The sequence below is a fragment of the Delphinus delphis genome, chromosome 1, assembly GCF_949987515.2.
Source record: "Delphinus delphis chromosome 1, mDelDel1.2, whole genome shotgun sequence".
Lineage (NCBI taxonomy): Eukaryota > Metazoa > Chordata > Mammalia > Artiodactyla > Delphinidae > Delphinus > Delphinus delphis.
Genome location: NC_082683.1, coordinates 113,085,060 through 113,099,289, shown reverse-complemented (window position 1 = coordinate 113,099,289; position 14,230 = coordinate 113,085,060). Strand labels below are relative to the sequence as shown.

Sequence of the window (14,230 nt, the reverse complement as noted above, 5' to 3'; positions counted from 1 at the left end):
ATCTATCTCAATGATGCTGTTTAGAGAGCCACAAATTTTGCGAGAACTTCTCTACTCTCCTGGGCCTTCTCCATGCCCATCAAATTTAGGCTGATTGGAATCTGACCTCTGCTGCCCAGTTTTGATGGGAATATCATCAGGAAGAGGGAGAGCCCACCATTAAAGTCTTGATCTGCTGGTACAGGCATTTCTTCCTCCTCTAATTCAGTGGTAGTTTTTCCTCCTTTAAGCTCTCAAAGAGAAAAAATTTTTTTTGCATCTGTTAAAATTATACTTATGTTGTAATCCCCCATGTCCTCCACTGTCACTGCCCTAGCCTGTGATGTTTTTTTTTTTTTTTTAGAGGAACTTTCAATGGCTGCTGAAATGATCCTTGTCTTTGCCCCTAACAGTCCTCTACAGCCAGGTACACAAACCGTGGCTTCATGTGCCTTGAGTTACGTTGAACAGCTCACAACCTAGCTCAAATGCAAAACCAAACCAGGTTAAGTTACCAGACCATTCCTTCTAAGCTTAAATGTGGGCATAGGAAACCAGTTTCCTGCAGAGTCAAGCAGAACAAGGCAAGGAGGAGGCCCAAGCTGTCCCAAGACAGAATGGGCTTTCTCCTGAAGTAGTAAGGAGGGAGAAGTGCAAGCCCATTCTGGGTAACCCAGGGGTGGGATGTTGTGGATCAAGCCAAAGACAGCAGATGAGCAGCTGGAATAAAAAGCCTTTAATAGTTCATTCTGAGAATCCCTCACCGATGTGGGGAGTGGAGCTGTTGCCCTTCAGTGTTTATACTAAAGTTCTCTATGTATACCTCATCCATTACCTGCAAGTGACTGTATCTTATTCACTTTTGTACCCCGTAGTGCCTGGCATAGTATGTAGTGCGGCGCTGTGCAATTGAACTTTCTGCAGCGATGGAAGTGTTTTATTCTGCACTGTCCTGTATGGTAGCCACTAGCCATAGTACAACTGAGAAACAGAATTTTAAAATTTAAATATCTACATGTGGCTAGTGGCTGTTGTATTAGATAGATAGCACGGGTCTGGAATCTAGGACTTCTTTTTTTTTCCATTTTATTGAGGTATAATTGACACACAGCACTGCCTAAGTTTAAGATGTACAGCATAGTGACCTGGCATCCATGTATTGCAAAATGATTACCACAGTACGTTTAGTTATCATGCATAGATTCTAGGACACTTACTAAATGATGAGCTAAGTTGAATCTTTACCTTGGATGAGGAGGTGGGGGGTGGCAGGGCATGATGGACTAGGGTAATTTGAAGAAAGCCAGAACTTCTGGAAGTTCACCTTCTTGTCTGGCTGCCAGGTGTAGTAATGGGGAGTAGAGTGAGAAGAATATCTAGGAAGAAGGAACAGTATGGGCAAAGACAGGAGCCGGAAACCATGGCAAGAGAAAGAACAGTGAAGAGCAGGGACCAAAAATAGGACGGAGCATTCACTGTGTCAGGCACAGGGGGTGCTGATCAACAAGACCACCCTGACTTCGTGGACCTTACGGCCCTACGGACAAGCGCACAAGCAGCTCCACTGATTGTATGCAGTAAGGATAGGTACTGGGAGCTGTGGGAGACAGCGGAGGGGCATCAGGCAGTACTTCCTTTTCGATGCTGTGCCTAATGGCTTCGCTTGAAGACAGGGTGACCTTTCTCCCAAGTACAATGGGGAAGCTCTAAAAGGTTTTAATCAGCAAAATGGCACAGGTAAATCTGCATTTTAGTAAGGTGGTTCTACTGCATTGGCCAGTTTCCACCCTGGGTCCTTCTTAGCTTGATTGTGGTTTTTCTTTTAAACCAACCACCTCCAGTGTCTTGTCTGGTTTATGTCTTGTTTCGTTTTTCTTCCCTGCTTCCTCCTTTCCTGCGTCACTCTCTCCTGGGCCCCACGCTCTCTTCTTCCTTGATGTCCTTCTCTCTCTGATCCAAAGATCAGCCAGTAAAAAGCAGTCTCACCTGTCCAGGTAAGTGGGGTGCCAGGGTGAAGGGGGAAGAAGACCCCTCTTTTAAATTTAAAAGTTATTTATTTGTACTGTGTTGTATTTATTATTTGAATAGTTAGTACCTTCACATGACTCAGAATTTAAATGGTACAAACAAGAAGATAAGGAAAAGATTCCAACTCCATCCCTTTGCCCCGGCACAGTTTCCTTCCTCAGAGGCAACCAGTGATCTATGTTTTCTTTTGTACCCTTTCAGAGGTATTTTACACATTTTATATATATGTAAGCAAACATATAAACAAATCGTTCCTTCTCTTTTACCGTCTACATAATTCTGCATCTTCCTTTTTCCACTCAACAGCATGTCTTGGAGACTATTCCTTATCATATGTAAAGAGCCCCCTCATTCTTTTATATGACTGAATACTGTGTCATTATATTGATATACTGCAGTTTATTTAACCAGTCACCCCTTATGAACACTTAGAGTCTTGGCAGTGTTTTGTCACTGCACACAGTGCTTACATGAAGCCCCTTCTACATAGTCATTTGCTAGATACGAATAGGAGACACCCTCTGGAGGGGCAGCAACTATTGATTAGGAACTGGCAACTTGTACACTTTTCTGAAAAGGAGAGGCATAGCAATGATCTGAGCTTCTCCTGTTCCTGCAGGGGCCCTATTATTCGATCTGGTTTGGTGATCCGTGGTACCTTGAGGTTGTAGGGCCTTAATAGTTTCTAAGCAGGGTGCCTCAAGCTGGCTGTAGGAATGGGGTTGCAATACTACCAGCAAACAGACCAGATTCCTGTTCTCCCATGGTACACACAAAATAAATGGAATTTCAGAGGCTTGGGTCATCATTGTACGCCTCCTTTCTAGAACAGGGTACAAGCTGCCAATTATCCAACAGGCAAAGTTGCCAATTACCCAACTAAAGGCCTAGTTACCCTCCTAGAGACACTTGTTTTGGAGAGGGACGAAGAGACGAAGCTATAGTGAGAGAGAGTGTCTCTGATACAGCCACTGCAGTCCTCTGCTGTGTCCCTGCAGGCTTCTGTGTGTTTGTGACCCTCCCATCCTTGCCTTCCAGTCCCCCCTTCCTTACAAATCATCACCTAAAACTAACTAGCTGTTTGTTTTTCTCTTGTCTTTTTCTCGCATTCATTTTCTCTGCTGCCTCCGTTCTGTTCCATCAGCCCCATTGCAGCCTGGTAAGACCCAACAAGCATGTGTATTTGTTCACACCCTGTTCTTGCTATTGTCTCTTTGTCTCCTGACTCCAGGAAGGGCTATTTCCCTTCACGCCTTGCTGGGTATTAAAGAGATCATGCTTGCCTTGCCAACCTAGGATTCCAGATAGGTGATGTTGCCAGTGGGGTAGATGTGGCTGATCTCCCACCAGATTGAGCGGGTTACAGGGTGAGAGGGTCGGTCTCTTGTTACCCAAGACTCAGGGCCCCTTTGACAGAGCTTCCTTCTGCTACAAGGCTGGTCCCTCCCTACCCAATTCATTGTTGTGCTTTTCTTACTCTTTCTCCAGGTTAAGTAGCCTGTCTTTGGGAGATTCAGCACCTGAACGCAAGTCCCCTTCCCACCACCGCCAACCCTCCGACACCTCTGAGACAACAGGTAACCTTCTCGGGGCATTAACACGTAGACAGAGAGGTGTTTACCCATACAGACAGATCTGTATACCCCAGATGTAAAACAACTTAGCCTTTATATTGAGCTCATAATGTGTGCTAGGTATTGTGTTATATGTTTTATACAGATTACCTTATTCAGTCCTTTTATCACTTGTGGAAAGTAGATTTTATCATACCTATTTTATGGATGAAGAAACTGAGACACAGAGTGGTTAAAAAATTTGCCAAGTGTACAGGCTTGTAGGAGACAAAACCAGGACCTAAAACCAGTTGAGTTTTAACTCTAGAATTCATGCTTTCTCCAGCACAGGAAGCAGTCACACATACCTGCACACGTGCACGATGTCTAGTACATGCCCACAGGGATGGAGTCAGTTAGGAGTTATAGTCTCTCTTTCTTTCTTCCTACGCTCTGCATATGGTTGTATGTGTGACAAACAGGGTTTTCTCTTGTCATTTATCCTTCCCTGGATTTTGACAAGGGGCCAGCCCTCAGTCACCCCACGTGAGTTACCCAGCTCTGCAGGATCAGCAAGCACTGGTGTCCCACCTGCTGTATTCATTGGACGTAATTTGATGGAAAACTTCCAGTCTCGCTTAGGCTTCAATCCCAGGGCTGCTTCTCTGTAACACTAGCCTTCAGGCTGGAGTTGGCCATGCCCCTTCTTCGACCAGTCTCACCCAAACAGGCCTAAAAAGACAGACATACATAAGAGAGACGAACATCTCAGCACCTCAGAGAAAGGAATTTCTTGTATAGCATACAGAGTAGATGCCCGGGTTTTGTCGATCACTGAGGAAGGCAGGCATTGCAGTAGTGTGTGTGGGCAGGAAAAGTCTGGGGAACCTGGAAAGGCTTTCTGGAGGAAGAAACACACTGGGACCTCCCTGGGTTGGTCTTGGCTTGTGTGCACTGACTTTCTGAGGACAGTTCCTACCGAACTCCCTTCTTTCTCCTCCTTACCTCTCACCAGGTCTCGTTCAACGCTGTGTCATCATCCAAAAGGACCAGCATGGCTTCGGCTTCACAGTCAGCGGGGATCGCATTGTTCTGGTGCAGTCTGTGCGGCCTGGTGAGTGTTGCGTCCCTGCCACCTGCAGTGTACAGTTCTTACAAAGCCACCATGTATGTGACAGTGCCGTAGGACTTGAAGAACTTGCATGTGCTTTCTCTGGAGGCCTGGGCATCCTGAGGCATGAATGATTCATTCTAGAACTGGTTCCCCAGGGGCATCTGGGGAAGTCTCCACAATGCTAAGCTTCCAGGCAGAATTTCTAGGGATCACACTCCAGGCTTGTTTCCCCTGTTGGAAGTGTGAAAATGGCAGACTAGCCTTCAGGTCATCAGGCAGGTGCCTGATTGCCCTCCAGGGGAGCTCCTCGTCCTGGGTTGGAAGATGCCGTGGAGAAATCGAAGACCCGCTTTCTTCTTTCTCACCTTCACATGACCTTGCTCCGTGCACGAATGGTCACTGTGCTACAGCAGTTCACAGTTGAGACAGGCACACTGGTCTAAATGTATTTGCAGATATATTAACACTAAGTAATAAATGACCTAAAGATGTGTGTTGGACAGTACGTGGGAGGAAAGGGTGTTTGTAAGTTTGTATTTGGGTAGTTGGTGGTTCGAAGCTAAGTATTTCCCTTCTGATCAGTTTAGGAAGCCTCCTTAGAAGAAAATAGGATTTCAGGAGTAGTTTGAAAGATGGCCATGGAAAACACATTGGCGGGATAGAAATTTGGTGGGAAGGGAGGGCATTATAAGCAAATCGATCGAGTAACCAGTGATGTGTGAAAAAGCTTCAGATATTTCAAAGCACTATCATATGTCAGGTGGTAGAATCATTGTTGTTAAGTGACCCAGACTGAAGAAGATGATCAGGAAGGAGATGGGAGTAGGGGAGAGTATGAAGCAAGTATCCCTAACACAAGCAAGTATCCGTAACAGGAGTGAACTTGAGTGTAGCCAGTGGGATTGGGCCTGGCAACGTGGTGCATCACAGGCTTGAAGAAGAGTACAAGGAAAGGGGTAGGGGGCAGGCCAGCATTTTCCCACTAAGAACAGTGCAAAATGGGAAGGAAATATACTTACATAATTTGGGAGAAATATTTGGGATTTATTTAATGGGAAAAGTGAAAAGAGTATTTCAAATTTATGACCAAAATGAGGTATGTGGATCATACAGGGATATAAATAATTGTAGCTCCTTATGTTTGGTAGTTAACTTTTGTCAGTGAGAGGTTTGTTTTTCATATCCTAGGGTAGAGCTCTGAAAAGATACTTTTATTCTTTGCTTCCATATTCTCTCAAGGTTCCTGGACTAGGGTGAGACAGAGCAAGTGGGACTGCCAGTAACTTGTACTTTGCCTCTATGGTCTGTTTGATACAAAAAGTATGGGGACCCCCTCCAGTGAAGTGTGAGTTCAGCACTCTTCCAATTTTGCCTCCTCTCAGACCTGGAGAGGAAAGAACAAAATGATGGCTTGCAGTAAAATACGAGTTTTGGAAAATCTGTGTATGTATGAGTACTTCGGGCAGGAGAGAAGAAGAGACTTCATTTGGATTGGCATTGAAATCACAAGAGCAACAAAGCAGTTGTTGTCTTTTCCAGATTTTAGGCTTCTCAGTTCACTGTTTCTCAAAGTGTAGTCTGTGTTCTGCCTACATCAGAACCACCTAGGCCCTTAGGATGATTGAAATCCTCATTCCGGGGCCCAGTCCCAGAAGTACTGAATCACTTGCTAGCAAGGGGGTCAAGGAATATGCTTTTTAACAAGTTCTTCTGGTGAGTCTCATGCTTACTGAAGTTTAGAACTTCTGCTCTAATTCCGTTACTCTGAAAAGTTTAATTTCTTTTAATCCCTAAGTTATTAGAAGTCACCTCATGTGTTTCATACATTCAGGCAAAATAGTTCTTTCCTCTCCACCTTTAGTTTCTAGATGACAGTGTAAAAGAGAGTTTTCAAGCTACTTGCAAGTACTTTTCCATAAATAGCACACTTAAGATGAGGGTAGTCTGGGTCCCAATACTGAAAAGCCAAATTGGAACGTAGTCATCACTGTAATTTCTCTTTTCAGACTAGAAACATCTAGATGTGCTTTGTCGGAGTTTTGTTTTGATCAGATGAATGCAACTTACAGATTTAAGGATCATCTTGGGGCAGATTTACAAGAAACATAATTTTTATGCTTCTCGTGAACTTCTTTCTTTCTTTTTTTTTTAATACGCTTTCTGAATGAACGTATTTTAAATATTTATTTATTTATTTATTTAGCTGCATCGGGTCTTAGTTGCATTACGCGGGAACTTCCATTGCAGCTCGCAGGCTCTTCGTTGTGGCACACAAGCTTCTCTCTAGTTATGACGTGCAGGCTCCAGAGCACGCAGCCTCAGTAGTTGCGGTGCACAGGCTCAGTAGATGAGGCATGCGGGCTCAGTAGTTGTGGCACGTGGGCTGTCTAGTTGAGGCAGACGGGCTCAGTAGTTGTGGCACGTGGACTCTCTAGTTGAGGCACGTGGGCTCAGTAGTTGTGGTGCGTGAGCTTAGTTGCCCTGTGGCATGTGGGATCTTAGTTCCCCACCCAGGGATCGAACCCGAGTCCCCTGCATTGGAAGGTGGATTCTTTACCACTGGACCCCCAGGGGAGTCCCTCATGAACTTATCTCATCATTAGTGTTTCTTATGCTTCCTGGGTATAACTTAAACTAGGACTCTAACTTATTTAAAACTACATTTGGCCTTCCATATCCGCGAGTTTCGCATCTGAGAATTCTGCATCCGTGGATTCAACCAGCTGCAGATTGAAATTTCCATCTGCAGTTGGTTGAGTCCACAGATGCGAAACCTGCAGGTGTGTACTACTCCATTTTAAGTAAGGGACTTGAACATCTGCAGATTTTGATATCTGTGGGAGGTACTAGAACTAATCCCCGGTGGATACTGAGGGATGACTGTACGTGGTGATCAAAACCACTGCAGCTCCAGAACAATTTTTTAACAGAAAATAAAGCAGTGATCATTATCATCCTTAATGCTAGGAACCCCCTTGTGAACTTCTCAGGGCTTAGGGACCATAGTTTGAAAATGCTTGTTGTAATCCTTTTCTCATATTCCTCTTAAAAATGATTATTACTAAAAAAAAAAAAAAAAAAAAAAAATGATTATTACTTCAGCAATTATTTAATACAGTGAACTCGTTCTTCCCACTGGATAATAGAAATAACTCTTATTTGACCTTGGAACATCTAGACACATTCAAATAAAGCACACATTACTCTCCCCAGAGCATGGCCCTGCCTCTCTGCCACCTTGGCCTGGCTCTCAGAGGAGAAGTCTGGCTTCTGAGCCAGGTGGAGGAAAGAGCAAGAGATGTGTCCTTATACAGTCCAGTCCAACTCAAAGGTAGTTGTGTCACTGGAGCAGAATAGGATGTACACCCAGCATTTGAGGCACTTAACACAGAGAGGTGAGAAGAGATTTGAGGGGGAAGGTGACCTGACAGGGTTGTTGGTGTAGATTCAGCCACTCTGGAAAGGTCGTGGGGCTCTGCTGACCAGGCCTTCTCCTTCCTCACAGGAGGTGCAGCCATGAAAGCCGGTGTGAAAGAGGGCGACCGGATCATCAAAGTGAGTGACCTTCCCTCTCCGCCCCAGAGGAGGGGGTGCAGCGTCACTTCTGGCCTTGGCCATCCTCCACACTTCCGTTTTCGTACCAGCTGTCATCAGCCACTGAGTAGGGGGGTGGTACCATGAGAGTGAGTAGTATAATGTGACAGAGACTGGGGACTAAGATAGCTGGGTTCCATATTCTAGGCCCTTCTTGACTCTGACCAAGCTTCTGTAATGTTTTACTATGCTAGAGAACATTGATAAATGGCTCCCTAAAGGAGTGGCGATTGACCACTGACCAGGAGAAGGATCCCCTGGGCTTCCACTGCCATTAACTCAATAATGTTGTTTGTCCCCCAACAGGTGAACGGCACCATGGTGACCAATAGCTCACATCTGGAAGTGGTGAAGCTTATCAAATGTGAGTTGGGGAGAGCTGACAGTGAAAGAAATTAGGGGATCAGATGGGGCACGGGTGGAAGCAGGCCTGTTGCCCCAGGAGGCTTCCTTTGTAGATGTGTGAGGCAGCCGAAGTCTTTCTTCTTGGCCTGATCATCGTAGACTACCGCAGTTCCCCACTGTCATTTCAAGTGGAGACACTATTAGTCTCTCATCCGACATCTTTATTTTTCCACCCATCTTTGCCCTATGTTTTAGATCATATTCTACTAAGACCAGGTCTCACTCAGATACCACTCACTCCCCTCTCCCAGTCCCAGGAAACAAGGGACTGGGCAGGCAGCTCCCACATAGTTAAGGGTGGGATTTTGGTTGAGGTCTCTGCATGAGGAAAGGGAAGGAAGGGATACTTGTGTTGATGCAGGATGGAAGGACAGAAATTAGAGAACAGGTGGGGCATTAAAAGTGAGGAGAACTTTACCTGCAGAATTATAAGCTTAATGGAAGGAGAAGGGAGAACCCCCTCCTTTGTACCTTGAATGTCTGCTATTGAGAACAATACCACTTGAGCAAGCCTCTCTTTGCCTTCCTCCAGCTGGTGCCTATGTTGCACTGACCCTCCTGGGCTCTTCACCCTCGTCCATTGGTGTCTCTGGGCCCCAGCAGGAGCCAGTCCCAGCAGGAGCCCCCCGAGTCACCCCTGTGATCCCACCACCACCACCCCCTCCACCTCTGCCACCTCCACAGCGCATCACAGGACCCAAACCTCTGCAGGTAATGGTCTGCCTACTCCTCTTCTCATTCTGGTGTCCCTTTGAAGAGCTCCCCATTGGAATGAAAGCAGGCTAAATCAAATGGCAGGCTGGCAGAAAGAGACGAGCCAAAGAGCTGTATGAAGGCCATCAAAAAGTAGAGCAAAATGAGAACTGCATTAAAGGGGTGCTCCATGCCTTAGTGTCCTCTTTCCATGTAAGTGCATATGCAGTTTATCAGATAGCAGCATGCAGTGTGTTTCCTGTGTGTGTGCAGGACTCTAAGGAGGCCCTTTGAGAGTTCTCCTCCCCGTCGGGGAGAAGGTGCACACCTCCAGCCATGGTCAGAGGCATCTGTAAAGTCTGTTGCCAGTCATTGTTACAAGGGTGTGGAATAAGTCAAGGAGTAGGGGAAAAGGCTTCCTGGGGAGAAAGGCTGCTTGGAGGAATGAAATATGGAGCCTAGTCTGTAGGGGAGAGAGTCAGGAAAGGACAAGAATAGTAGGGAGAGAACCCAAGGACCAGGATAACCTGTGTGAGGAGTTAAAAGAGGACAGGAGGCAGATAGGAATAGGGAACAGGATTTTCTGGTTGGAAAGAAGACCGACCAGCAAGTCCTGGGAGACTTCAGAGAGCAATTGATAACAGATGTGATTACAGCCAGGGTTTCTAGGAAATTAGGAATGAAATCAAAATCAGATTTTATGTTTACTGAATTTCAGTCAGATACTGAGTGTTATACAAAACATTCTTACGACCTAGGCTCTACTCTCATAGCTTTCCTTGACCAGGAATCAGCTAGTAGACGAGAATAAAAGCTATTGATCTGGTCCCCAATTCTCACTACTATCATATTTTCCATTCTTAGGATCCTGAATTTCAAAAACATGCCACCCAGATCCTTAGGAATATGCTGAGGCAGGAGGAAAAAGAGTTACAGGTAAGGTCACTGCTGAGGGTAGATTGGCCATTGCCTTAATGAAATAATACTTTATCAGAGCAGTCTGCCAATGTGTACAACTTAATTTGCAGGCCATATCCTATCACAGTAAAACCTTAAAAAGTCAAACTTCAGGCCTACTAAAGAATTGTCATAGGCCAGTGGAATTTGTTAAAGCAGAATTTGATGGATAGAGTGAATAGGGTAATAGAGCTTATGGTAATAGATTAGAATGGTGACTATGTAGAGAAAAGACAAACAAGTGATGAGACAGGTAGAATAAAATGAGGGAACATGAGAACTGAGGAAAATCAGTTGGAATTGATCTTAGAGGTTCTGGGAAGGGAAGGATAAGAGGGAAGGAAGGTGGGGGTGGGGGGTGAATGCCAGGCCAGGCTGATGGAGGAGGGGATGCAGAGAGATTTCCAGGCCTGGGGAATGATGCACAGGGAGAACAGGAAGAAGATTAATTTGGCTGGACGGGAATAACCAGATTCCTATAACAGCCATGGCTTACAATGGGCTCCTTGCCCCTTCATTTCAATTCAACAAATTTCTAAGTTCCCACTGTTTGTAAAGCATTGCTTTAGTTCCTACAGTATACAGAGATTAAAACGATTAGACAGTTCTTGCCCTCAACATGTTTACAATCTCATGGGGAAAATTCACATTACGGTAAGAGAGTGGGAGGAACAAAGAGCTTGCAATAAGAGAACAAAGAAGAGAGCAGTTAATTAATAATGGGAAATGTGAGGGAAACTTCACTGAGAAGATTGTATTTCAGCTGGGCCTTGAAGGATAGGGCTTCAGTAGGCAAAAGAGATGAGGAAGAGAACGCTGGTAAATGGACAGCATAGGTCAAAGGCACCAAGACATGAAAATATACTCATTTATTTAACAAACATTGAGTTCCTGCTGTGTGCCAGGTACTGTGTGTGTGCTGCAGTGGAGGCATGGGCCAGTGCTAGGCACAAAGGTTAGAATGGTTATAAAGATAAGTGAGAGATGAATCTTTCCCTTAAGGAGTTTATAATCCAGTAGAATATCAATGGATGAATGAAGATAAAGTTATACTGCACTATAATAAGTGCTGATACTTGCATTTTGATGCAAGTCATAGAATAATCAAGATAGTGTGATACTGGTATAAAGATAGACCTATAGATCAGTAGAATAGAATTCAGAGTCCAGAGATTAATCCATACATCTGTGGTCAATTGGTTTTTGACAGTGTCAAGATAGTTCAGTGGAGAAAGAATGGTCTTTTCAACAAATGGTTCTGGGACAACAGGATATCTATATGCAGAGAATGAATTTGAACTCTTACCTCACACAATAAACAAAATTTAACTCAAAATGGATCAAAGGGCCTTCCCTGGTAGCACAGTGGTTGAGAGTCCGCCTGCCGATGCAGGGGACACGGGTTCGTGTCCCGGTCCGGGAAGATCCCACATGCCGCGGAGCGGCTGGGCCTGTGAGCCATGGCTGCTGAGCCTGCACGTCCCGAGCCTGTGCTTCTCAACGGGAGAGGCCACAGCAGTGAGAGGCCCGCGTACCGCAAAAAAAAAAAAAAAAAAAAAGGATCAAAGACTTAAATGTAAGAGCTAAAACTATTTTTAAAAACTATAAGACTCTTAGAAGAAAACACAGGTATAAATCTTTATGACCTTGGATGAGGCAATGGTTTCTAGGCTGTGACACCAAAAGCATAAACAACCCCCACAAAAAGATAAATTAGACTCCATCAAAATTAAAAACTTTTATCCATCAAAGGACACTGTCAAGAAAGTAAAAAGACAACCACAGAATAGGAGAAAATATTTGCAGCACATATATCTGATAAGGGTCTAGTACCAGAATATGTAATAGACGCTTAAAACTCAACCCAATTTCAAAGTTAGCAGAGAATTTGAATACACAGTCCAATAAAGAAGACATACAAATGGCCAATAAGCACATGAAAAGATGCTTAATATCATTAGTCATTAGGGAGAGGCTAACCAGAACTACGAGATACCACTGCACACGCACTAGGATGGCTAGAGCCAAAGTAGCAGTTATTGGTGAGCATGTGGAGAAGTTGGAGAAATGTTTGTTTATATTTTGTCTACATATCCGCTCTCCTAATCTACTCCCACCGTAGTGCAGCCAGTTTGGCAATTCTTCAAAATATTAAACGTACAATCTGTCAATTCCACACCAAAGTATATACCCAAGAGAGTTCAAAGCATAAAAGCTGTACATAAACATTCATAATAGCATTGCTTAATTGCATAATGGCCAAGAAGTGGAAACAACCCAAATTCCCATTAACTGATGAGTAGATAAACAAAATGTGTTGTATCCATAAAGTGGGATATTATTCAGCCATAAAAAGGAATGAAGTACTGATACATGCTTTAACATGGAAGACCCCTGAAAACAGACTAAGTGAAAGAAGCCAGACACAAAAGGCCACGTATTGTATGATTCCATCTGTGTGGAAGTCCAGAAGAGGTAAATCCATAAAAACAGAAAGTAAATTAGTGGTTGCCAGGAGGTGGAGGAAGGGGAAATTGGGAGTGACTGCTTTCTTGTTGGGTTGATAGAAGTGTTCTGGAATTAGATAGTGGGGATGTTTGTACAACTCTGTGAATATACTAAAAACCACTGAACTGTATACTTTTTTTTTTTTAATATTTATTTATTTTCTTTATTTTTTTGGCTACGTCGGGTCTTAGTTGCGGCCTGCGGGATCTTTTTCGTTGACGTGCGTCGGCTCTTGGTTTTGGTGTGCGGGCTTAGTCGCCCCGTGGCATGTGGGATCTTAGTTCCCCGACCAGGGATCAAACCCGAGTCCCCTGCCTTGGAAGGCGGATTCTTTACCACTGGACCACCAGGGATGTCCCCTAAATTGTATACTTTAAAATGGCGAAGTTTATGTTATGTGAATTATATGTCGATAATAATTTTTAAAGTATTTTTTAAATGCCATTAAAGCCCAAAAGAAGGATTAATTAATTATGCAGTGATCAGAGGAGGCTTCATGAGATGACATTCCAGTTGGGTTCAGTCTTTTTCACTCTGGAATGTGCTTTGGGCCTTCAATACCATGATGAGCTTGAAGTTTATTCTGAAAGCAGTGGGAATTGATCAAAGGATTTGAGTAGGGGAGTGATCATATCTTCAAATCAGTTTTCTTTAGAAAAGTGTGTTAAGTGGATTGACACATAAGGAAACTATCTCGGAGGCTGTTTCAGTAGATAAGAAATGATGAAAAAAAAGTTTAAAAATAAAGTTAATGAGAAATTTAAAAAAAAGAAAGAAATGATGACCGATTTAACAAGAACAGCAGGAGTAAGAACAGAAGGAGGGATGGCAATGTGAGACACATTGAATTCCCTCCATTCCCTGGCGGTCCAGGGGTTAGGACTCTGCGCCTCCACTCCAGGGGGCATGGGTTCGATCCCTGGTCGAGGAACTAAGATCCCTCATGCCACTCGGTGTGGTCAAAAGAAAAAAGAACAGAAAGGGTTGGCAATGGGAGACATCTCAGGGGTCAGGTCAGTAGAACATATCAACTGGAAGGGGGAGGTAAAGAAGAAGAAAGCAAAGATAGCCCCAAGTTTGTGTGCCTACATAGATGGTGATACCATTGATGGAGTGAGGCGGAAGAGAGGAGCAGGGTTTAGGGGAAAGGAGTGAAGGTGATCTTTGGATGTACTGAGTTTAAGCACCCATGGGAGGTTCAGATAAAAAGATCATCCACCAGGCGCATGGAGATAACAAGGATGAACCTCAGGAGAAAAGATTGGGTTGAAATAGAGATTCGGGTGGCCTCAGCATACAGGTGGTAGTTGAAACTGGGGACTAGACGGTATCACCTAGGGCACCACTGCAGAAAAGAGGAGAGAGCTGAGGGCAGAATTTCGGAACATCCGTGCTTCTG

General features: G+C 44.3%; 1 protein-coding gene across 7 annotated transcripts in view; it reads left to right on the top strand.

Moving 5' to 3' along the window:
* ARHGEF11 (Rho guanine nucleotide exchange factor 11) overlaps positions 1-14,230 on the top strand; it is a 113,896-nt gene that overhangs the window by 60,674 nt on the left and 38,992 nt on the right. For all 7 annotated transcript variants that reach the window (XM_060032101.1, XM_060032059.1, XM_060032068.1 and 4 more), the window contains exons 2-7: positions 3,496-3,584; positions 4,576-4,674; positions 8,180-8,229; positions 8,575-8,632; positions 9,206-9,384; positions 10,231-10,302. In XM_060032101.1, coding sequence (XP_059888084.1) covers positions 3,496-3,584; positions 4,576-4,674; positions 8,180-8,229; positions 8,575-8,632; positions 9,206-9,384; positions 10,231-10,302 — 547 coding nt within the window. The remainder of the gene's footprint in view (positions 1-3,495; positions 3,585-4,575; positions 4,675-8,179; positions 8,230-8,574; positions 8,633-9,205; positions 9,385-10,230; positions 10,303-14,230) is intronic.